General features: G+C 42.4%; 1 protein-coding gene across 2 annotated transcripts in view; it reads left to right on the forward strand.

Annotated features, from left to right (window-relative positions):
* The first annotated feature begins 5,082 nt into the window (after positions 1-5,082).
* The window catches only part of tbc1d9 (TBC1 domain family, member 9 (with GRAM domain)), a 78,581-nt gene continuing 58,647 nt past the window's right edge, over positions 5,083-25,016 (forward strand). For both annotated transcript variants that reach the window (XM_084319198.1, XM_084319199.1), the window contains exon 1: positions 5,083-5,909. In XM_084319198.1, the coding sequence (XP_084175324.1) occupies positions 5,783-5,909 (127 nt within the window). In that variant the 5' untranslated portion in view covers positions 5,083-5,782. The remainder of the gene's footprint in view (positions 5,910-25,016) is intronic.

Genomic DNA, 25,016 nt, shown 5'->3' on the forward strand with positions numbered 1-25,016 from the left:
GCATTGCTACCAGCTTGGCTGGTCGTTCATACTAATACAATTGGCAGTATTAGGGGGTGGGAAGCTGGTGGGTGGGGATCGGACGTTGTGGACAGCGACTCCTACAGGTCGGTTGGTGCGCCTGCGCAGCAGAATCAGGAAGGTCCACATTGCAGCCGACCTGTGGGAGGCATGGCCTAACAGCGTTCGAGACAGGGGATGGTAGAATTGGACAATACGAAATTGGGATGGGAGATAAATTGAAAATGGGAGAAAAAGTAGATCAAAAAAAGAAACCTGTATACCAGTCCCTCGCCTTTATTTTTATTATTTATTGATGGCAGAGAGGAGGAAAAAGCTGGATGCTATACTGGAAAACCCCTCCCACACCCTCTATGAGGAGCTAGCCATGTTGAGGAGCACATTTGGCCATAGACGTATCCCCCGACACACCACAAACCGCCTCGGCCAGTCCTTTGTGCCATAGTAGCCAATTGGGAGAATTAGAGAACTGTTAGGACTGTCTGGCTCTTAATACTAAACTAAACTACATGCTACTATTGTATACTATACTATCACTATGATTACTGACTGATTCATTCCACTATTATTACTATGTTCTACTCTATTACTACTGCTATTAACTTTTCTGCCTGTACCTTCCTCGACCCTCTCCCATTGATTGATTGATTGATTGATTGATTGATTGATTGATTGATTGATTGAAAACTTTATTAACAGATTGCAGAATGGGTACAATACAGTACAGCTCAATACACACAATTGTTAAGGGGATGCATGTAAGGTTTGGTTCTTTCCCCACCACGGGCTTCTTGAAGTACTGTGATGATTGGTCCGCTGCTCTCCCACTCGCTCTGTTCCTTTAAGCCTACTCGCTCTGTTTCCAATTGTTTCTGTTAATCATTGCATTCCCCTTTTCACACGCTTCTTCCCTTAGACGCTGTTTGATTGGTGCTCCCCCAACCACACGCTTGTCAATCCCATCCCTCAGCTGTCACTGCTTGTCAATTAAGCATTCCCTGATTATTTATACCCCGTTTCCCCATTCAAGTTTTGTTGGATCGTTTTGATATTTCAGTTGCATTCGCCGTTCCTGCTGCCTGCTGTTGTTTCCCTGTGCTTTGCCTCCAGGATATTCAAGAAACATTCCTCTTGGACACCCTTTCCCCGAGGCGACGCGCTCGCTCCATTCTGTTCCAACGCTCTTTACGCACAACGCCTGGGTGAGTTTCTTATGACTGTCTTTGATCCAATTCCGTTTTTCGTGTGTTTATATAACACTGAAGATTTCCAGCTTTTTATCAGACAGTCACTCACCCAGCGTTTAGCCTTTTTTGGATTGTTTCATTGGGATAATATTTTGGCCTAACATCTCCCACTGTGTGTTTACACACCGAAGATATTATCACATTGGATTTGTATTTTGGGACTTCGCTCACAGTGTTTATTTTGCACCGAAGATATCTATCACTTGGGATTGTGTTTGGAACGTTACTCACAGTGTGTATTTACACCGAAGATTCAGTCACTTGGATAACTCTGTTTTCGGGTACAAGTCACCTCTCCTGTTCACCTGCTCTGTTCCACCTGCACTCTGAGTTAACTCGCTCCCTCTCTCTCTCTCGGTCCCGCAACCACCTCGGAGATTCTGCCGAGAGAAGTCTGCAGAGCGGCTCTGACGTCAGCGTCTGCTTCCCCTGACTACCATCCCGGGAGAAGCTGCACAGCAGCAACATTCATCCTTGCTTGTATTCCAGTCTTTGTTTGAACTCTTCCAAGTCTGTGCTGTTTATTTAGTCTCAATAAACAAGCCCTTGTTTTTGGCAACTCTGAATCCTACTCTCTTGTGTCGTTGCGTTTGGGGTCGGTGTCAAACCATAACAATGCAGACCAGAGAAAGACTTTCGTCTTGTTTACATCAGGGTCCCCCGTTTTCAATTAATCAGGACATATATGGACATACATGACATACAGATAGACAGTACTGCTACATCTATACATTTATGACATACCAGATTTGCAAATACAGTACTGTTTGTGATACGAAAAGAGTCCAGAAAAGGGAGTATATACATTTGACGTAAAAACTGTACATTGGAGGAGGTTGGGTGGGGTTGGGTGGGGGGGTTGGGTAGGAGGGGTTGGGGGGGGAAACACTGTACAACTGTACAAGCATGCCCATGCTGCTATGACACCTGAATTTTCCAGTAAAGGAACAATTGACTTGACTTGATTTGACTTGACTTGCATTTAAGAGCTCAGTCAATAACTTGAGAATGAAAACATGTCTTCCTTCTTATTTGTTATTTTTGATGGTGGGGCAACCCATTTGTTTATGTTTTGGATCACTGATTGGGTCCTGACAGCCCTGTGCTTAGAATTGTCTATAGTCTAACTTCACCATGTGAGGTTAAGTTCATTAGAAAGGGACGTGACAGATGTTGTTGACAGAATGAGTCAGAGGGTCACTGTTCAACAGTAAAAGTACATCCGTACCAAGAGCTTGATTTTGAATGGTTATCTGTGGTTTGGACACACAATGATCTTATAAATAGTCATGTTACTGAAATTCTGCACTGCTGGTGTTTGTTGGCCTCAAAACTCCCCGCGACAGGGATATTAATACTGTACCAGCATCATACATCTCTATAAGATCTAAATCCTATTTTTAATTGTTAGGATATTGTGTAATGCAAGAAACTATTTGTTTGGTAACTGGTTTCTCAATTGATATCCTAGTCACAAATGAGTCGGAGCATTATCACAAGTCACAAATGATTATCCTTTTTTTTTTTTTTTTTTATACCTTTCTTTATTGTAAGAGTTGTGCAGGTACAAAAGTATAAAACTGCAGTTGAGAGAGAACTTCCATCCCCCCCCCCCCCCCATGTTTTTTTGTCTGATGTTTAGAGAGGCCTTAAGTCTTGGACAGATCATAGCATAACTGACTATTGCCTTGCTAAGAGACTGTAAACAAGGGAATTGTTTTACACCCCTTTTTACAATGTCCCCAAAGCAACATTCAGTTTAAATTAGAAACATTTGTAATATAATTAGAAATATGCTGGTGTCTGTAGTATAAGTCAATTTATGTTCTGTATTATTTGTATTATTGCTAATGTCATTATTGTTATTATTATTGTGGTATTGTGAGGTCTTGTTATTATTATTACTGTATTGTGTTTGTCTTGTTTTGTGTATAAAATGAAAAAGAAATGTATACATATGATTAAAGTACTTTATGCCTCACCATCAGCAATGATACTGACAGGCAAAATATGCTCCTCACTCTTCCCGGTCTCTAGATCTTCTAGACAGGGTTGTCCTCTGAGTGGGACTTTTCGCGCTTTCCCTCGAACCATTAGCCCAATTTATAAGACAAACAGAAGAAATCGTCCCTATAATAATTAAAGATACCCCACCTAAAATTGCACTTTATGCGGATGTTTTACAAATGTTTATGAAAGACTCCTCCCAATCGGCTACAAATTTACTCAGGATAATTGATTCATTCTGTAAACTATCAGGCCTCAAAATGTATTGGCCCAAATCAACTTGTTTACCTCTAAATGAGTTGACCAAAGCGGTGAAACTACCGGCCGACATCCCCATAGTTGAACACTTTAAATACCTGGGCATCGAGATTTATCCCACCCTTAATCAGACAACTAACTTTACAGGCACATACAATACATTTCACCAAGATCTAAATAGATGGTCGAGTCTCTCTGTCTGTCTCACATTCTTCTATTTTGTTTCAGGTAAGTATGATAAGATGTCAGGTATTGGGTAAGTATAGGATACTTTGTATTATGTTTCAGGCATTCTATCTGTCTTAATAACTAATTCATTGCAATACTTGTCTACATTTTAGGTAAGTATACACTTCAATCCATTTAAGGTTTTCGTTACATTAATCATGCCTGTCTCTGTCTGTACTGTCCAGATAGATTCCTCAATGTATCTCCATGTCTCTAATTGCACCGACCTTTTGTTTAGTGCTTGGAATGTCCTCCAAGTTTCAAGTTTTGTTTTATTTGTCACATATGGTACATAATTATAGTAAAATGTTTGGTTCTGTATGACCCTCCTGAAATTGTGCTTCATACAGTAAAAAGTAAAATAATAAAGACCAAACACTATACAAAATATACAAAACAAGAATTTACTAAATGCTTTCTCTGTCCTGTCTCTGTTGTTTTCATTTAATTTCAAACCTTTATTTCAACATGTAAGACACTGAGGTTACCCTCATCGAGCTTACAAAACAAGACATAGTTTGTCAGCAATTTCATACATATAGGCACAATAAACAAGTTATTTATTATAAATAAAACAAAAAGAAATGAGCTAAGACAGTAACAAGTCGACACACAGTGGTCGGAGATCATACTTTTAAATACAGCAAAAGAAGGAAGAACCTTCAGAGTCAGTTGGAGGGCATTCAGTTGCAGTAAAGCAATGCTGTAATATGACTTCATGAGGTCGTTTTTAATTATCCAAATAATCATCAAAACACATTTATGATGATAATGATACATTTGCATTTAAGTCATTTAGCTGACGCTTTTTCCCAAAGGGACTTACAAATTGTGTACAAGTCAGCAGGAGGGGTACATAATTGGCGGCTAAGAGTCAGTGGCGTTGTTCATCTAGCACTGCTGAGCTTGAGTGCTGCTACACTCTGAGTGCATAGTAGTATAGACTATTAGCACAGTATGTAGTAGTATAGTAATGATGAATACATTCTTATTCCAAACATTACAAAGTGCTTCAGACTTTGGGGTTGTGTGGCCTAATGAAAAATGCCTTGGTGAAATAGCAGGTACTGTCTGGCCTTCTGCTTTAAAAGATTAAACAGCAAATGGGAATTTATCCTGTCTTTCATCAATGTCCTGCTTTTGGGGCTTGTTATAAAGTTACCAACAGACAGTTTGCAGGCTATAGGTGCGTTTGTGATATATTATATGAGGGCTAGGTGCAAATCTCTTCATTCATGCCATGTGCTTTTCACCTCCCACAAGGTGACGTCACGATGTGGCCAGTCTGACGCCCGGAGTTGATATTGCGCGACTGTGCGGCTGCTGCGCTGTCTGTGTGGTGGGCTTGCTTTGGCTACGATTGTGATCGTTTTAGGAAATTACGCTGATTAATCAAGAGAGGGACGACCGGTGTTATTGGGGCGATATATAAAATAGATTGTTGTGATTATTTCAGATAGGCTGTGTTGAGTTACTTACAGATAGACTAGTGCGTGTCACAGAGTACAAGCAATCGAATAACACACCTGCTACGGAGGATGGACAACAAAGACTGCCGTTGCGCTGCTGCTCCGTAGGCTATCCACGAAGAAGCCAAATAATGTCGTGTTGTTTATAGCATACATTGCAACTAGTAGGTTATTTCTGCACAGTATATAATATAATATTAGCATATTCGCGGGTGGTGTTCGTCCACCGTCCCACACGCGCGGAACCGTGCGTGGAAGTTTGGAACGGTTAATTTGAGCAGCCTTCATTTGCGTAACGTGTTTGCGTTCTGATCGCCTATTATTAGCCTACATATTGAAGTACTTTTACTGTGACACCACCATTGGGCTTATTAGACCAGTGCTGTAGGTTAAATAGGCCTGTGCTCAACAGCGCACATCTCGTAGGAGCTGATATTGTGCACTATAGACTTAATAACAGTGTCAGCAAATCTAGTTTGCCTGTTTTTTTTTTATATAGTTGCCGTTAAAATCGTGCGAATTAAATGTTCCCCTAACTATATCAACGAGAATATGTGGGTCAACCCGGAGGACGTGTTGTTGGCGGGTGCTTTGTGGATCACCGAACGAGCCAATCCCTATTTCATCCTCCAGAAACGGAAGGGCCATGGTGGGGATGGTGGCGGCGGAGGACTGGCTGGTGAGTCCTCCTACTCTGTTCCACTATTCCTAATCAACACGCGTAGGTAGGTAGTGTGGTACTAATGATTCCAACCGGCCAACGACAACGGTTCAAATTGAGCCATGATCCCACATAGTAATTGTCTCCCAGTGGTCAACATTATTAGTATTATTCACAGCGAGGTGAATCATATACTCTGTCAGGACCTATGGGTAACAATACTGGATATTTGCATATCGTATATGTCACAAATGTAACAGTACTAAATACCTGTATGTCCCTATGCCATAAATGTCATGTATGTTGTGTACTGTATGTCATAAATGTCACTATGAATTGAAAATGGGGGACCCTGATGTAAACAAGACAAACGTCTTTCTCTGGTCTGCATCCCCTTAACAATTGTGTGTATTGAGCCGTACAGTATTGTCCCATTCTGCAATCTGTTAAATAAAGTTTTCATTCATTCATTCACGTAACTAAGTGATGTGGAATGGAGACGCAAGTGGAATGATCAGTGCGAAGTGATTGAGTGATGATCCGTCAAAAGTGTGACACATGGGGACGGTGTGGCCGCCTGGAATGCATGAATGAATAGTGGTGTAGTGTTAGTTGGCGGTGGGTGGCCTCGGAGGTGGGTGTAGTGTGTGGACTACTGTGACCCGGTCCCCACCTAGGTGGTAATTAGGCTAAAAAAAATGTCCATACTCAAAAAAGGGATGCATTCTCTGTAGGTGTTCATATACCCTCTTCAACACCACTGGGTGGGGGTTCACGTGACATATAGACAGGAAAGTAACATGCTATTGGTGATGTCCTAGACAGTTGGGGTCAGTTTGCAATGTTATTGACTAGGCATGGGCTAACCTACCCTGTGACGTGGATGCTGTGCTGAACAAAACAAACAAACAAACAAACAAACAAACAAACAAACGCATGACAGAAAACAAAAACAATTACACTGATGGACATTCCAATCCATACTTGATGGGATTAAAGCAGCATTGTGTATATAAACACAAGAATAGAACCCCTCTAGGGAATACGCCCACTATTGAATTCCCCTCCTAGTTCCTTCAAATGGGAACCTATACCAAATGACGAGGTGGCTTCCTATCTTCAGACTGACCCCATGAACTCCTGCCAGCAAGGGCAATGTTCCTTATACTTAATTGTGGCAGATCCACTACAAACACTGGTATTTGTAAATGTGTAAGGCCCTTATTGGTAATATACCTCTTTATACTAAATTATTATTATTGGAATGGAATTTTGCAACCTATGGGACCCATTCTAGTGACTATGGCTGGTCCTTAAGGTCTGCAGAGCTTGTTCAGAACAGGGTAAATAGGCATTTTGCTCATGGAATGAGTCCCAACAGTCCTTAAAGCTTGAGATTCTCCCCTTTGTTGCAGAGTTTAAAACCTTGATCTCCAATCTTTGCCATCAAGTTGTACATGTTTTTAATTTATTTGATTTCATTGCTTTTGCCTCGCCTTGTCGTCTTATTGTTATATTATATGCTGTCTGATTTTATATGCATTTTTCTTTCTCTAAATGTCTGTATCTACACTTGACGTCACGTGACTGTAAATTACAGAAACCTCAGTTGCCTTTTGAGTTTAGATAAAGGTTTGAAATTAAATATCAGACGGGCCCACCACAAAATATGTCTCCAAACGGACAGTTGGACACTGTTAACATTAACGTGTAAGAACCCTGTGTTGCACACACTGGAGGACATTTCATTCATATTGGTATTGCAACATGAAACAACACTATATCTTAAAGGCTGCAATATGGGCATTTTAAAATATATTTTGTATCATGCCTGCAAGTTTAGTTTGATCAAGGTGACTGAATGGCAGTGATGCTTTATAATACCTCAACATTGGGCAGTGTATTTGAGTGGCAGAAATGGTAGCCTATAGGGGTAGCTATAGTTTGACATTAGCCTACTTTAAGCTACTGTACGTCACATATCTAATGCCGTACAATACATCATCATCATCATCATCAACCTTTATTTATACTCAGTCAGACAATTGAGGTCACCCTCATTTTCAATGTCGTCAAGACTTTACAGACATTTCAATGCACACATTTCTACAACATGACGCCCTGCTGTTGAAACCCCTGTGTGTCTGTAGCTGGCTCCTGCTGAACACAAAGCTAAACAAGAGTTCTACTAGGAAGTGCGATGCGACCTCACTACCCCCACTCTTCTCCCGACTCAGCAGCCTACATTAGAACTAGGGATGTTAGGGCGGTTAGGTGGCCGAGCGGAGATTGCGTTCGTCACCAGCCCCGGAGCTGTGAGCTCGATTCGCCTGTTCGAATCCAGCTCACAGCTCCGGGGTTGTCACCAGCTTGGCTGGCCGTCTGCACTGATACAATTGGCTGTATCAGAGGGTGGGAGAAGCTGGCGGGGTGGGTCCGGGTCGTTGTAAACAGCGACTCCTACAGTTCGGTCGGGGCGCCTGCTAAGCGCGGATTGGACGTGAGGGGGATAGTGTGGTCCTCCCACACGCTACGCCCTCTCAATGAGAATCCGCGCTGCCAGGTGAAAAGAAGCAGTGATTGGCTGGACGTGTGTCGGAGGAAGCACGTGGTAGCCTCCACTCTCCCAGATGATCTGACTGTGGGGGGTAAGTGCGCAGCGATCAGGAAGGGACTGGGAATTGGCATACGACTAACATTGGGATGGGAGAAAATCGGAGGAAAATGGAGGGGGAAAAAGACCAATAAAAAAAAAAAAAAATAACTAGGGATGTTAACAATTAATCGAAGATCGATTGATTGATCGTTAAGCATTTACTCGATCTACTATCAAACAATGATATGTTACGATGTTGTCTGTCTCTTTCTCTTATTACATTGTAGCCGTCGGTAGAATGGTGTGTTTTCAACGCATGTGTCAATGAACAGTATCTGGCAGCCATGATTTCCCCCTCAAACTCTGCATAGCCTATGAGGAGACGGAGATTGATCAGAGGTACTGATCAGAGATACTCTAAAGGTAGGCCTAATACTACAATTTACTGTGGTAGAGCTATTGAAAGAGTCACACAGTCCAGATCACACCAGCAGGTAATGTGGACTTAAAACTAGACTTAAAGGTTTCAACTGCAATATCTGACAAAAATAATTGCATATGATATTTTATATACACTTCCAGCTAACACACAATCCTTTCCATGTGTTTATGCTTTGTCTCCATAACTACTTTCAGCCTGGCTGGGGCTAGCCATGGTCTAGCATGGTATGGTATGGTTGGATTTGTGTCTCTCTCTCTCCAATGCATTTCTTATTAAATTCACACCACCAACTGTGCTACAAGCTACACCACGATGATAACAGTCCCAGGCGGCTTTGCTCCAGGTCTGGCCAGGTTGTGAAATGTGTCTGTCCCAGAGAGGTTTGGCTAGGTTCTAAAGACAAGGGAGACGCTCCCTGTGTACCAGACAGGCCTCAACGTGCCTAAACCGTGGCTAGCGGAGACGAGGCAATGTGTATCTTACCCCGCCGAGCCTGTCACCACCACAAACAACTTACTGTAAGAACCACAACAACTCTCTAATCACTGTAATTGATTAAAACTAAAGACTAGTTATTGGAACACGTACTGTATCCTTTGCAATGCTAACGGTTGTAATGGAGAACACTGATGTTTGAACATCATACAGACGGACAGACGGAATGAGAGGTAGTGTTGTTTATTTATGCTGAATCATCCCTCTTCTTCTCTCTCCATACTCTACTCCTCCCCTTCCCTCTCTCTCCCTCCTCCACTCCTCTCCTTTCTTCCCTCTCTCTCCCTCTCTCCTCCACTCCTCTCTTCCCCTCTCTCTCCCTCCCTCCTCCACTCCTCGTCTCTTCTCTTCCCTCTGGCTTATTCCACCCACAATAGGCCTCACAGTGAGAGGTAGGCCTGGAGATCAGGAGTCAGTGGCTAAGGTTCATAGGTGGGGCCTTGCCTAGAGCCATATGAAATCCATTTGATTATTTTCCAAATTCCATTAACATTTTTCCCAAATTCTGTTTTTTCCATTTTAATATTTCAGAATTCTGTATTTTGCCTTTTACGCCCATTTTACCATCAGAAATAGTGTCTAATAAGTGGGAATGAATAAATGTCCACAATTGAATAAGATATAACGGTCCATTTAATGTTTTTAAGTGCTGCAACTCAGAAATACAGTTCAATTTTACACAATACGCTTCAAATAATATTGTGACAAAATAAAAATACACATTTCAAGTGTAAACAAGATACAGCTAGCTACTTTTATCACAATGTCAGTAGCCTAGCTATATCTATTCTATTGTGATGGAATATAGTAATGCATAATTTATGCACCTTTAGTTTATTTCATTTATAAAGGACAGTGTGTAGGCCAGGTGGTGGGTGACAATCATTTGCAAATAGATGGGTGCACCAGATTTAGCAAGAAGCTATAATTTCCATCTATAGTCCTATGTACTGTAACATTACATAGCTATTTAAATCACAATAGTGTCAGTGATTAGCCTAGCCCTCTAGCTGTATCTATTGTGATCACCAGAGATCATTGTTAGAGAGTTGGTGTGTTTTGGGAAGCACGGTCCTTGTTCCTGACATGGCTTTTGAAGTGATCTTCGCACATGTTTTTGCGGGTCCAGTCCCCACGGTATGTTGACAGAATTTGCAAAACACCTCGACTGAAGCATAAAAGTCATTAGGATACTGCTCTGCTCTGAATTTAAGGCTTAGTGTGGAATTTCTTCTGACGTTAACGTTAACGACGCACCGAAGCAGCCAGATGCTTGGATATTTCTCCGTGTTGTGTGTAACACGCTGTAGCGTGAATGAATGAATGAAAACTTTATTTAACAGATTGCAGAATGGGTACAGTACGGCTCAATACACACAATTGTTAAGGGGATGCAGACCAGAGAAAGACTTTCGTCTTGTTTACATCAGGGTCCCCCATTTTCAATTCATAGTGACATTTATGACATACACAACATGCATGACATTTATGGCATAGGGACATACATGACATACAGGTATTTAGTACTGTTACATTTGTGACTTATACGATATGCAAATATACAGTACTGTTACCCATAGATCCTGACAGAGTATATACATATGATGGGGAGGGGACTGTACATTAGGAGGTGGTGGGTGGGTGGGAGAGAAATATACATATGGTGGGGAGAGAATATATACATACGGTGGGGAGAAGACTGTACATTAGGAGGGGGTGGGTGGGTGGGAGAGAAATATACTGTACATACGGTGGGGAGAGAATATATGCAGTGGGGAGGAGACCGTCTATTAGGACGGGGTGGGGATGGGGGGGTTTGGACATTTACGGTGGCCAGTTTTGAATTGCAGCCTCCCGTAGGTGCTCTTTAAGAGCGGTTTTGAATGTGGGTAAGGGATTCACATTCCTTTACAGCTTTGGGTAGGGCGTTCCACATTGATGTGGCATAATTGCAAAACGTGTTTAGTCCCTTGTTTGAGCTGAATCTGGGTTTAACATGATTTGTTGAGCTTTCTCTGGTGTTGTGGTCGTGGTATTCACTGACCTTTGGGAAGTATTTTGACATGTACATGGGTACCTTAGTCATATAGTGTATCTTGTAGACCAGGCCCATTGCAAGTTGCTGTACTCTGTCATCTACTCTAAGCCATCCTAGGTTGTCAAAGTGGGCAGGGGTGAGGTGGGTTCTAGGGGTAAGGTCAAGTAGAAGTCTGACCAGTTTGTTTTGTGATGTTTGTAATCTTGTTTTTAGCGCCTTTGAGGTGCTTTGGTACCATGAGGTGCAAGCATAGTTGTAGTGCTCCTGCCAGAGTCTTCAGGGTATTCTTGTTTACCAGAGAGGAGATCCAGTACAATAATCTAGTTCGTTGGTTGACTTTTTTTATTACCTCCTTGGATGCCCTTTTGTCCCCGATCATGTTCGCGTTGCACCAAACGTTCCATATTCTCCCGAACACGGAATTTCAGTCCAGATTAGGGCACATTCTGCAATATTCCACGTTTTACAGTTTATTCCATTTTTATTGGTCAATTCCGCGATTCCGTCCGCTATTCCGTGAACGCGGATTTCATATGGCTCTAGCCTTGCCCTTGCCCTACAGCCATATTCTCTCTCTCTCTCTCTCTCTCTCTCTCTCAGAAGAGGTGGTGGCTTTTGTCTCATACGTCCTCCTGACCTGGATTCAGTCTGTCGATGTTTAATTCATGGTCAAAGAAGCACGGTGACCTGGATGACTGCAACTGGGTTGTAATTTGAAGCTCCCTCAAGTATAAGAATATATAAGACCAGATACGTTGCTGTTACTTGGAAACTGTTGGAGAGGGAGTATAAGGGAGACATGTGGGTCAGGTTTAAATGCTGGCCACTGAGAAGGTCTTGTCCCAGTACTCTAGTAACCTTTCACCTCAGTAGTTGATATGACTCACGTCCTGACTGGTATTCCAGCACAGACACCCAGGTTCAACCTACCTGCGCTATTAATTAAAAAAAATTGTCTGCACTCTGCACACTACACCATGCTCCTATTAGTATTACCACCACATGTACTTGAACAATGGATTATGGTTATGCTGCCAATTGCCAAAACATTCTGAAAGGAGAAAATGAAGATTGAGTTCCTTGGTTGGTCTGCGTTTCCTTTTCCTTTCCTATCTGTTTTGCAATAGTTTTCACATTGATTGATGGCAATGGAATCTATCATGTGTTGACTCAACAATCACAGCCGTTCCCCGAATGAGCCCCCCTCGCCAATTTCAGATTTCAACAAAAGTTCGTTCAGAATCAGTATAGTAAGCTCATATAATTATGTACATTGTACTGTACAAAGTAGAATATCTACTTTGACTGATAGTATTTGAGTATAATGTGGAGCCGTTGTCATACCAACAACAGCTGACCTATAACCTCCAGTTCTCCGTCACAATCCCTGTGGAAGATGTGACTAGGGAGCGACGCAGGGTGAGTTGCTGCTGAGTGGTGCGACGGGGAGGGGGGTAGGGGGGTGATGTCATGTCATTGTTATGTAAATGAGTGGGCCGGCTCCACATGCCAGTTGGCACTGAGAACCAGGGTGCATCATTGGCACTGGCCAGGAGCAGGCCGCCCGGGAGATGACCGGGACTCACAGCACTACCGGCCCAGGGGCACATGGGAGGTAATCTAATCTAAGGCAGAGGCCAGGACCAAATTGATGCTTGGGCTTTACGGTGGCCTCAGGCTCGGCTCGTTACTGGAGACATCTCAACTGTCTATATTTCCTGTCATTTACTATGATGGACATTGGACACTAAATACACGGGTTGCAATCTGGGCCACTCCACCTCTCTTATCTCCCTCAGTTTTCTCTGTAGGGAGCGGTGCTTCTGTTGGTACCGACTGACTCATATCTTCTTACTGATGTAAAGCACTTTGAGTGTTGTCACGATACTGGAATTTCGAACTTCGATACGATACCTTGAAAAGTATCTATATTCTATACCATTTTCGATACCACAGGGAAACATTTTTCAATCTTAAAATGTTATAAAAAAAATAAATACATTCTGCTTTTGTTACTGGTTGATTCTCCTCAGCTTCTCTCTGGTACTATAAGAGAAGATAAATATAACACTTTTAAAACCCTTTGTTTATCTTTAGATCACACATTTAAAAATAACTGTTCATCTCACTTCAATAATTTTTATTGCAGAACATGGTATTTTCTCAAGCAGACAGATGTAAACACTGTAATCTGTGTTGCATGTACCTTACAGTCATATTCCGACTTAACTGAATGCACGTGTGTGTGTGGACTACTGTACTATTACAGGTATTGAAATAAACAATGCAACTTCCTTACACATTTCTTTTAATTTATTTTTTATGAATAATTAAATATCGATATTTAGGGAAATGAGTATTGAAACAGTTTTAAATATTCAGAATTTTTGCCGTCGACTAAAGACACAATTCTTCAATCATTATCTGACTTTTTTTTTTATAATAACCTTACTGTCATGCACTTATGTCCTAATATACTAACCTACACTGTAGCACTCAACACTGATGAACATTGTTACTCAGCTGATGGAGTTGTACCCTTCCTGCTGTCTTGTTGTACAAAAGTCGCTTTGGATAAAAGCGTCAGCTAAATTACACAATGTAAATGATTAGCCTAGCCTAGTCTGCATTTTCAAGTGGCTACTTCCACAGTGAAATGGCAGAGACTAGAAAAACAACTAAATAGCTGACTGTGATCGAGAGAAGAGGGGGCAGGATCAGGTTTCTAAACGTGTCGTTTAGTTTAATCAAGGTGACTGAATGGCAGTGATGCTTTATAATACCTCAACATTGGGCAGTGTATTTAAGTGGCAGAAACGGTAGCCTATAGGGGTAGCTGTCGTTTGACATTATCCTACTTTAAGCTACTGTACGTCACAGATCTAATACCGTACATGACGCCCTGCTGTTCAACCCCTGTGTGTCTGTAGCTGGTTCCTGCTGAACACAAAGCTATTTAAGAGTTCTACTAGGAAGTGCGATGAGACTGCGCTGTCCCCACTCTTCTCCCAACTCAGCAGCCTATATTAGAACTAGGGATGTTAACAATTAATCGTAGATTGATTGATCGTTAAGCATTTACTTGATCTACTATCAAACAATGATATGTTACGATGTAGTTGCCTCGTACGATGTTACGAGGCAACTACCTCTGTGTCTGGAAAATAAGCAAGGGAAAATCACTGACACCCGACCATGTCGATAATGCTGATTTTCCTCAACAAGAACAAATAAATTGGGACCATGTGAGTCTGAGACGGGCTATTTATGTTCTATATAGGCTATCTTGTTGCACAATAATAGCCTGATTAAAAATACTCAGCGTTTAATGCTCGTAATCTATTATTTATTTTCAGGGGTTGTGGTGGGATGGAGAGTCTGAGGCAGCAGGGTCCTTATATAGTCTAAATACAGCTTGGAGTCCGGTATCAATGTGTTGGGTGTCAGGAAAAGAAATGGCATTACTCTACGTCATTACATCATCGGGCCCAAACAAACATTTGTGTAATTCGTCATGACTATTCTTAAAACAACTGTGCTCACAGTAGAAATTGCCACCATTTATGAAACCCCCACGGTTGTGTATTCTCTAAATGCAACGTTTTCTACACCTGGAATTGAGCTGTATCATCCGCTTGACTGAAACACACGCTTTGACTTTGACCCTCGTTCTATCTCTACACAACGGTTATAATTTTTTCTCATCTTCCATTATTTATGCAAATTATCTCCTACTCTACGACTTGTGTGTCTGATCACATGACCCGGAAAACGTGTGCTTGATGGGGAAGAGCAGAAAAGCACTGTATTCGTGGATGCGTTGTGTAACGCTCATGCAGGGGTTAAACCTCGGATCAGGTTTCTGTTATCTGAAACGCTATCGATCTTTATCCTGGGGGGGTGGATTATGCTCCTTTGCTTGTACCAGCGGCTGTCCCATAAGCAATATATATATAGCGCTAGGCCCGGGCAAAGAGGATATAAACAGACCATAATAAACGTGTTTCTTGTTGCTGCTGTATCGTTATTAAATTAAACTAGAAGGGCAGTTGGAGAGATGTGACGTGCATACCGACCTGTAACCCTACACTCCTGTCTTTTAATAAACCGCACACTCCAGTCAAGAATATTTAGGAGAAGGTGACTCATTATGATAATGTAGTCTTGAGTAGACCTTGCATCACGCCTCGCTTGCGCTTCCATCGAGTATCCCTCTGGGTTTTTACTCTATAACCTGTACATCAATAGCTAAAAACCTGAACCTAGATCTATGTTCATACATACAATTCAACAGTGCAGGGTGTGGGGGGCGGTTACGTGGTGCAGTGGGCAAGGCGCTCACCATGAATACTGGAGGCTGGGCTCAAACGGATCATCTCCCTGTTCGAGCCCAGTGCTCCACATTGCTTTCAGTTTAGCTGGTCGTCCGCACTAATACACATTGGCAGTATTAGAGGGAGGGAAACTGAGGTGGGGATCGGGCGTTGTGGACAGCGACTCCTACAGGTCGGTTGGTGTGCCTGCGCAGTAGAATCAGGAAGCGACGGGGGCGGGGCCCCTCCAAAGCCCAGACCCCCGACGCTGAAAGATCGAGCCGCGCAGGTGGAAAGATGCGAATGCTGTTACCGCGAGTATCGGAGGGGACTCGTGCTATGTATGACTTAGTCCACATTGCAGCCGGCTTGTGGGAGGCATGAAACAGCGTTCAAAGACTGGGGAGGGTTGAATTGGACGATACGAAAATTGGGATGGGAGAAAAATAGAAAATGGGAGAAAAAGTGGATAAAAAAAACAGTGCAGGGTGTGGGTGAATGCGAGTAAGGATTTACTCCGACAACGGTAGACTCAGGCCATGTCCAGACGAAACCAATTTCGGTCGTATCAGTCAAAGTATTTGATCGTATGCACCTTTCGTCCACAGGGAACTGCGTTCTTGGAGCCTGAAGACGCTATTTTCTGAAACCGGCTCCCAGAGTGTGCAGTTCTGAAGACTGTCCCCTTGCGTTGCTGTCGTTACAAGCGATACAAGTCTTTTCCTGAACCGTTGACGCGATAGCCCACCTCTCCCTTACCCCGTGTGCAAACTCCCACATCACAACAACAATGGCATCGTACAGAGTGCATAAGTTGAGTGGCAGCGTGCTGCAACACCAATACTACTGAAAAACGGCTGAGTACATCTCCTGTTCTGAGACAGACACAAACACACACACACACACACACACACACACACAGGAGAGAGGGGAGGATGCAATACACGATACTAGCTAGAGATTAGCGTCACATAGCTGGCCTTTTTCTGAAAACCCAAGTAGTAGCCAAGCACATATTGTTTGATAGCATACACCTTCAGTTGATCATGACAAATCCTCTTACCTTGACGATTAAAAAGCCTCCATAATTTTGTAAATAGTATTCCCATGGCTGGTGTTGAGCTGTAGCCAGCCAGCTAGTGTTGATGCTATTCAAAATGCTATCAACATTAGCTAAATAGCTAACCAACTAAATACAATAGACAGTGGTATCCTGAGGTAACGTTAAATACAGACAACGTTTGCTAGTCGAAATGACTGGACACAGGGACAAGTTAAACATCAATCAATTACTTTAATACAACACAGGTAGTTTGAGCCGCGGTCTCTCTCTCTCCACTCCTTTGGAAACAAACGTTACGTTAGCTCAAAATCGCAGAACCGGACGATAACAGACAACGATAACACTTCCGGTCGGGGGGTGTCAAAATAAAAGAGCGACGTCTAAAACAGGAAAGACATTTTGTAAATTTGTGGCACGCACTTATTTCTTGAGACAATTTAGTTTTTACGGAAACCTTTATTTAAATGAAAACGAAATGAAAACGAAAAAGATCAAAATCGTTTTTGTCTGGACAAGGCCTCAGTTGATAAGGTTTATTAGCTTACAAGTTTTACAACCCAGGAGAATTGGCTGGAGAGACCCGGCAACGCGCCTGGCCGGGGGGTCCCATAAACGGGCTGAGACTAGGGAAAACGATGGTCTATTCTATTTCATAGAAGTGGGTGTGTCCTGGTGGGAGAGACAATTGGGTTGGATGGAGGGGGTGAGTGAGGAGATGGGGAAGGGGGGGGTGTATCGGTGAGAGGAATGAGGTAAGGAAGGGGGGGGGGGCAGTTTAAGAGATGAGGAGGGGGCGATGGTTTCAGTTGAGAGGTGAAAGGTGAGGTAGGATTGATTGATTTAAAACTTTATTAACAGATTGCAGAATGGGTACAATACAGTATGGCTCAATACACACAATTGTTAAGGGGATGCAGACCAGAGAAAGACTTTCGTCTTGTTTACGTCAGGGTAGGGCTGGGCGATATGGCCTAAAAATAAAATCTCAGAATTTTCCACACCACATTCGATTTACAATTTTAATCGATTTTTTTCTCTTAAAAACTAGAAACGCCAAGGAAATCATTCAAATAAGCTTTGTTTTTATTTGACACAAAAATGATCAAACCAAGATGAATTTCCCTATTGGGATTGAAGTGCAAACCTAACTTTCACCAATCTTCACTTAATTTTTTTTTTAAATATATATAATATATATATAAAAGGTTACTCTTGATCAAACAAAGATTAATGTCCCTATTGGGATTAAGGCCATGTCCAGACAAAACCGATTTCGGTCGTATCAGTCAAAGTATTTTATCGTATGCACCTTTCATCCACACGGAACTGCGTTCTGGGAGCCCGAATACGCTATTTTCTGAGACCGGCTCCCAGAGTGGGCAAATCTGAAGACGCCCCCCTTACGTTGCCGTCTTTTCCTGAACTGATGACGTGATAGCCCACCTCTCCCTTAACCCGCATGTGCAAACTCAGCCAACATCAACAACAACAATGGCATCGTACAGAGTAGTTGCGTTCGTGTTACAGAAGCTATGAGCTTGATCTGGCTTTTACAGCTAAATGTACTGCCCCACCGTCAACAACAGATTGACATCTCCCTTAATCCGCATGTGCAAACCCAGCCAACAAAAAAGAAACATGATACATATGTCTTATATGTCCTGGCTAGAAGTTTTTATTAACACTTTAACTGCCGAAAACGCTCAAGTTGCCGCGGACGCCGTAACTCGTCTTTGATATCAATATTTCAAAAATCTGTGATCGGAATCATATTTCCCCTCTGCAGCCTTGACACACAGTTCTGATCTCCTCTCAATCCTCTAGCGGTTCAAGAGCGCCATCTGGTGGCCGATCGGCAGATCGAAACCGGATGTCAACCTTTAACCCGGCAGGACTCACTCCATATGTGGTCCGGGCACTCGCTAATGTTAGAGAGACTCAGTCTTCACACAGTGAACATCGATCGGTGGAAATAACTCGAAAAAACAACATGATTTGGACGTATATACTATTATACAACCTGGAAATAGATTGGGTATTTCGACATCCCATAATGGAAAACTGTCTACTCCACGCTGATCGCCCAACGGCCCGAGGAGACTGGGGTGAGTTTTAGCGTGTAGTATTACCGTGTTCGATATAAACTGCTATGATGAACATATGACCCACATTAGATGAATGGTATAACGGAATTATAAACGCCCCCTCGCCCATCCGGTCAACATCAGATGACATGTAGTAACTTCCAGAACCACATCCAGTTGAAATTTATTATCTGGCACAGATCGCTATCAAACTGTATTTCATCATCAATATAATGCATTTGGGGCTATAAATCACGTTCTGGAGAAAGCTGCAGAAAGAGATGAAAACATACTTATACTTTAGACCATATTTTAGTATGAATATGTGAATGAAAAAGTTTAACGTTCATACACCCTGAACAATACATATAGGACATTGAATGGGCCCTAATAATGGCAATCTAGCAATAGAATTTAAAAAGGTATAGCCCTGCAAAGAAGGGGAACTTCTCCATAGACAAATAGAGCTGGCAAGGGATGGTATATCATGAATTTAACCTCGGCAGTTAAAGTGTTAAAGACCGGGAGGCTACTGTGATGAAATACACGCTAGAGATTAGCGTCACATAGCAGGCCTTTTTTCTGAAAAACCCAAATAAGATAGCTAAGTAGCCAAGCACATAGACTGTTCCATAGCATACACCTTCAGTTGATCATGACAAAACCTCTCTTACCTTGACGATTTAAAAAGCCTCCATAATTTAGTAAATAGTATTCCCATGGCTGGTGTTGAGATTTTTCGATGCCATCTTGTGAGAAATTGTTGTAGCCAGCCAGCTAGCGTTGATGCTATTCAATGCTATCAACATTAGCACTAACATAACGTTACCCAACTAACGTTAATGCCATTCAGAATTTATTAACATAGCTACAACACACAGTAACATCATTCATTGTTTACAATGCACGGGTGGAGCTAGTCGAATCAATTAATTTAATACAACAGGTATTTCGAGCTGCCTCCGACCGCACCACGGGGCTATTATATTATATACGGCTTTGACGGGCTCACTCTCTCCTGCCGATCAGCAGCTCTTCCTCCTCCTCCTCATGTAGCTCCATTTGCGCCGCAGTGTGTCTCATATCCTTTGGAAACTAGCGTCAGCTCAAAAGTACACAATCGGACGACACAAGTTACTCCGCTAGCGAAAACAACGATAACACTTCCGGTCGGGGGGGTTTCAAAATAAAAGAGCGACGTCTAAAACGGGAAATACATTTATTTTGTACATTTGTGGCCCGCACTTATTTCTTTTTTTTTTATCCACTTTTTCTCCCATTTTCTATATTTTCTCCCATCCCAATTTCGTATCATCCAATTCAACCCTCCCCTGTCACGGACGCTGTTTCTTGCCTCCCACAAGCCGGCTGCAATGTGGACTAAGTCATACATAGCACAAGTCCCCTCCGGTACTTGAGGTAACAACAGTCGCATCTTTTCACCTGCGCAGCTCGATCTCTCAGTGGCGAGGAGTAACGCGTGGGAGGCTCACGCTGCCCCCGACACGTCCTGATTCTACTGCGCAGGCGCTCCAACCGACCTGTAGGAGTCGCTGTCCACAACGCCCGATCCCCACCCATCAGTTTCCCACCCCCTAATACGGCCAATGTGTATTAGTACGGACGACCAGCTAAACTGAAAGCAAATGTGGAGCGCTGGGCTCGAACTGACGAGCCCAGCGTCTCCAGCATTTCGTGGCGAGCGCCTTGCCCACTACGCCACGTAGCCGCCCGGCCCGCACTTATTTCTTGATGATTTCATTTTTACGGAAAACTTTTTTTAAAATAAACGAAATGAAAACAAAAAAGATCGGATCCGTCTTCGTCTGGACATCGTGCAATAACTAGCTTTTTCACCAAACTTCACTTAAAACCAATAAAAGGTGCCTCTTGATAATCAAACGAGAATGAATTTCCCTATTGGGATTAATAAAGTGCAAATCTAACTTTCACCACCACTTTTGTAAAATAAAAGGGGATTCAAAAAAGATAAAAAATATATATATTTGGAATTTTTTTAATTTTTTGAAAATCGTCCTAACATAACTGGACATTTACCGTGGCCAGTGTCGAATTACAGCATCCCGTAGGTGCTCTTTGAGAGTGGTTTTGAAGGAGGGTAGGGATTCACATTATTTTACGGCTGTGGGTAGGGCGTTCCACATTGTTGTGGCATATTTGCGAAATGTGTGTTTAGTCCCTTGGTTGAGCCGAAAATATGGGTTGAACATGATTTGTGGAACTCCCTCTGGTGCTGTGGTCGTGGAATTCACTGACCAGGGAAGTATTTCGACATGTACATGGGTATCTTAGTGGTGTAGTGTATCTTGTAGACCAGGCCCATTGCAAGTTGCTGTACTCTGTCGTCTACTCCAAGCCATCCTAGGTTGTCAAAATGGGCAGGGGTGAGGTGGGTTTTAGGAGTAAGGTCAAGCAGTAGTCTGACCAGTTTCTTTTGTGATGTTTGTACTTGTTTTTAGGGCTTTTGAGGTGCTTTGGTACCATGAGGCGCAAGCATAGTCGTACAGTAGTACAATTGAATGAGTGCTCCTGTTAGAGTCTTCAGGGTATTCTTGTTTACCAGAGAGGAGATCCGGTACAAGAATCTTGTTAGTTGGTTGACTTTTTTGATTACATTGGTTGCCATTTTGTCACAGGAAATATTTGCCTCTAGGATGTAACCCAGGTAGGTAATTTCATCTTTCCTTGTGACAATATTGTCACCCACCAGTGTTTCCCATAGGATTTTTTTCAGGGGGGGTGGTAGGCCCCCAAAACCACTAGTGTTTTCACGGGGCGCGCGTGTCACGGATACGTGGTGTCGTCATAGACTCGCGCAGTAAGGCGGTTGTTAGTATTGGTGCATTTCTCTACACTGAGCTGAAATGAAACGATTGCACATAAATTAGGTAAATAAATATTAACAAGGTGATTGATTGAATGAACATTTTATTAACAGATTGCAGAATGGGTACAATACAGTACGGCTCAATACACACAATTGTTAAGGGAATGCAGACCAGAGAAAGAAAGACTTTCGTCTTGTTTACATCAGGGTCCCCCATTTTCAATTCATAATGAATTGTAAGTGTGGAATTAGCACCGTGCAATCCATTCTTTGTGGATCTAGCCCTGAGACTTGTTACGCGCGATGCTAGTCAGTCTCGGAATTGTCTCGGAATGGATTTGGTAGCTTTTTTCTGCGTCTCCATTAGGGATGAGAATCGGAATCGATTGGGAACCGGTTCCTAATTGTCAGATTCCTGGAATCGCATGCCTCTGTGACTATCGATTCCTCTTATCGATGCCATATTTTTCCGACAGTTGCTCATTTAAAAACAATAACGTTAGCGCCACGCATGCAGCCATAGCAGACTATTTGATTCCTTGACTAGGAAAACCTAAAGGGCTCGATATTGCGACCTTTTTGTGTGTGCAGTGAAAACTGAAAGTGCTTTGCATCCTAGTCATTAATTTACATGGTAAAGTAACGTTAGCTGCTAGCTAGCTAAATAGCCATGCTCATTGCATTGAATGCAACTACAGTTCAATAGATTAAATTTGTTCTCAAATACATTATTTTATTTAAGTGTATAGTTAATTCATTTTTTACAGTTTTTGTATTTTTCTGACATGGGGGCTCAACAATAAATGACAATCAGAAATGTCAAGTTGCATGTTGTTATTCTAACCAGCTTAGTTCTGTTGCATTTCCAATTTATTTATTTAAATTATAAATGTATCAGGAATCGACAAGGGAATCGATAAAGAATCTGATCGATAAGCAGAATCGATAATTGAATCGTATCGATAAAATCTTATCAATTCAGCTTGTCAATCAGAATGGAGCCTTTTGAAGGTCCAGCATGACCATGCTGCAGTATTTGCCCACGTTCACCTCTTGTTTGATGTGGTTGTTCAAATAGAGGAGGCATGTGTCAGTGGAGTGGGATTGTCTGAAGCCAGATTGGAATTCGTAGATCAGCTTTTTTTCCCGCAAGGTACTTTTCGACCTGTTCGTAGACATTTTAGAAATAGAAATAGAAACAGGGCGGTAGTTGCCTGCATCTAATTTGCTGCCTTTTTTGCGCAATTTTGAAGTCTTTGGGCACGTATCCCTGTTTTATGGAGAGGTTTATTATGTGGGTGATGACTGGGGTCAGTTAGGGGGAGGAAGGGGGGGGGTCAGTTAGGAGATAGGGGGGGGTTCAGGTGAGAGGTGAAGGGTGAATGGATGGGGGAGGGCGTTTACTATTCTGCCACAAGGGCCTTGGCTGACTGCTGACCTATGTTGTCAATAGTTTCTGAGCCAAATAGGATGAGGAATGTTTCGAGTTATTGCCATTTATAGACAGACGCACATGTGAGCTGCTATAATAGCCCCTTTTGCGCTTTTGCCCGTGGGTGTAAAAAAACAGTGTGGCTTCAGAGTTGCCGAGCTGTTTTCATCTAAAGTCTTGATTGTGTCTCCACTTCTCTGTGGTTGGAGAAGCACAAAGCATCACATGGCTGTCTGTCACCATTGCTTCTCCTTGGCTACAGGCCACTGTGTTGCTGCTCTGCCTCTCTCCCCCACCCTCCCATACACAACACAAGTGAATAGGAACTCACGGTTGGACGGTTAAGTGTAATGTAAGCGTGTCTTATTGTTGAGCTCACGATGCTGGACTATAGAGAGATGAGATGGATAAGATAAGATAAACCTTTATTAATACCCGTAGGGAAATTCGGTTGTCAAAGCGGCAACGGCCAAGGGAACGAAGCACAGGAGAGGAATCCAAACAAGCCAGGATAATAAGAATAGAAATATAGTCCTGGTACAATATATATAGCTAACCTAAGTCTATCCTGTGCAAATATACAGTACTTGGGACATTATATTATTGTAAACAACATGCCTCCTGTTCCCTGATGCCAGTATGATGTCGCAGCACACTGAATATTTTTATTTTTTTTCTCCCTGAGAAAAATAAATGCTTAACTCAATCAGTGCCAGACCCGAGTAAAGTCGGGTTAACTCGCCAACCGCTCAGTGCCAGACCAGAGTATAGTCGGGTTTTCATTGTTATTTCTTTTATTCAATATTTCCATTCATTACAGGCACATGAACTCGGGGTTAACAAGGGGAATCATCCTGAGAATTCCAAAGTGCAATACCGGCCGCATCCACCCAGGTGGCAGTATCGAGCACCCTTTGAAACATTATATCTTGGCCTGTGCGTCGATCAAAAGTCTCCGGTCAGACTTTTCATTGTCGGGCAAATGGAGCGGTTGTCCCGATCGGATTGAGAAGCGTGAAATGCTCCTGATGCATGATGTGTGGCGGATTATGTTGGCGACACGATTGACACCAATACTGGGACTTGCGATAAGATAATTGGAATATTCTTTTTGGGGTACATCCTAGTGAAGGTAAGGGCTATATGATATCAATCCTGCTGTGATCCGACCATGACTTCACCTCGATCACAACATGTGTGTAACGTTACTCCACAACGTATGCCGTTGGTGATGATTGAAGCATCAAAAAACGACCCCCCCCCCCCCCCCCCACCCTTGCATGCATTCATGATGAAACATAATACCGATAATATAGATTTGATTTAGAAATAGTAGCATGTACAGGCGAGAAACTGCAACGTTTTTAGTGAAATGTACGTATTGCTGCATAGCGTCGTTTTCTGGGATTAGACAGGATAACTCTAAAACTATACTCATATATATACTCACGGTATAAAACGGGAATGTATGGATGAGAAAATTATTTCTTTAACACATATTGCATGATAGTCGATGTCAAATGCGCAATAGTATTGTATCCATATGTTCTGAAGGATCAGATTAAACCGAATATATATATTTATTTATATATATATATTTAATTGTATTTGTATATCCCCTGATATTCCTTGTATATTCCTTGTACAATATGCATTGAATATCCCTTCTAGTCTACTGAACATCCCATAATAGTCTCCATTCTACCATTGGACGAGACCTTGGTGCCAGGTCGCCATACCCCTCAGACCAGGTTCAATCGTACCGCTCAACATGTATGGACAAGTCCTAGTTCCGCGTAGGAATATGTCTACCG

The sequence above is a fragment of the Notolepis coatsorum genome (assembly GCF_963971535.1).
Source record: "Notolepis coatsorum genome assembly, chromosome: 7".
NCBI classification, from domain to species: Eukaryota; Metazoa; Chordata; class Actinopteri; order Aulopiformes; family Paralepididae; genus Notolepis; species Notolepis coatsorum.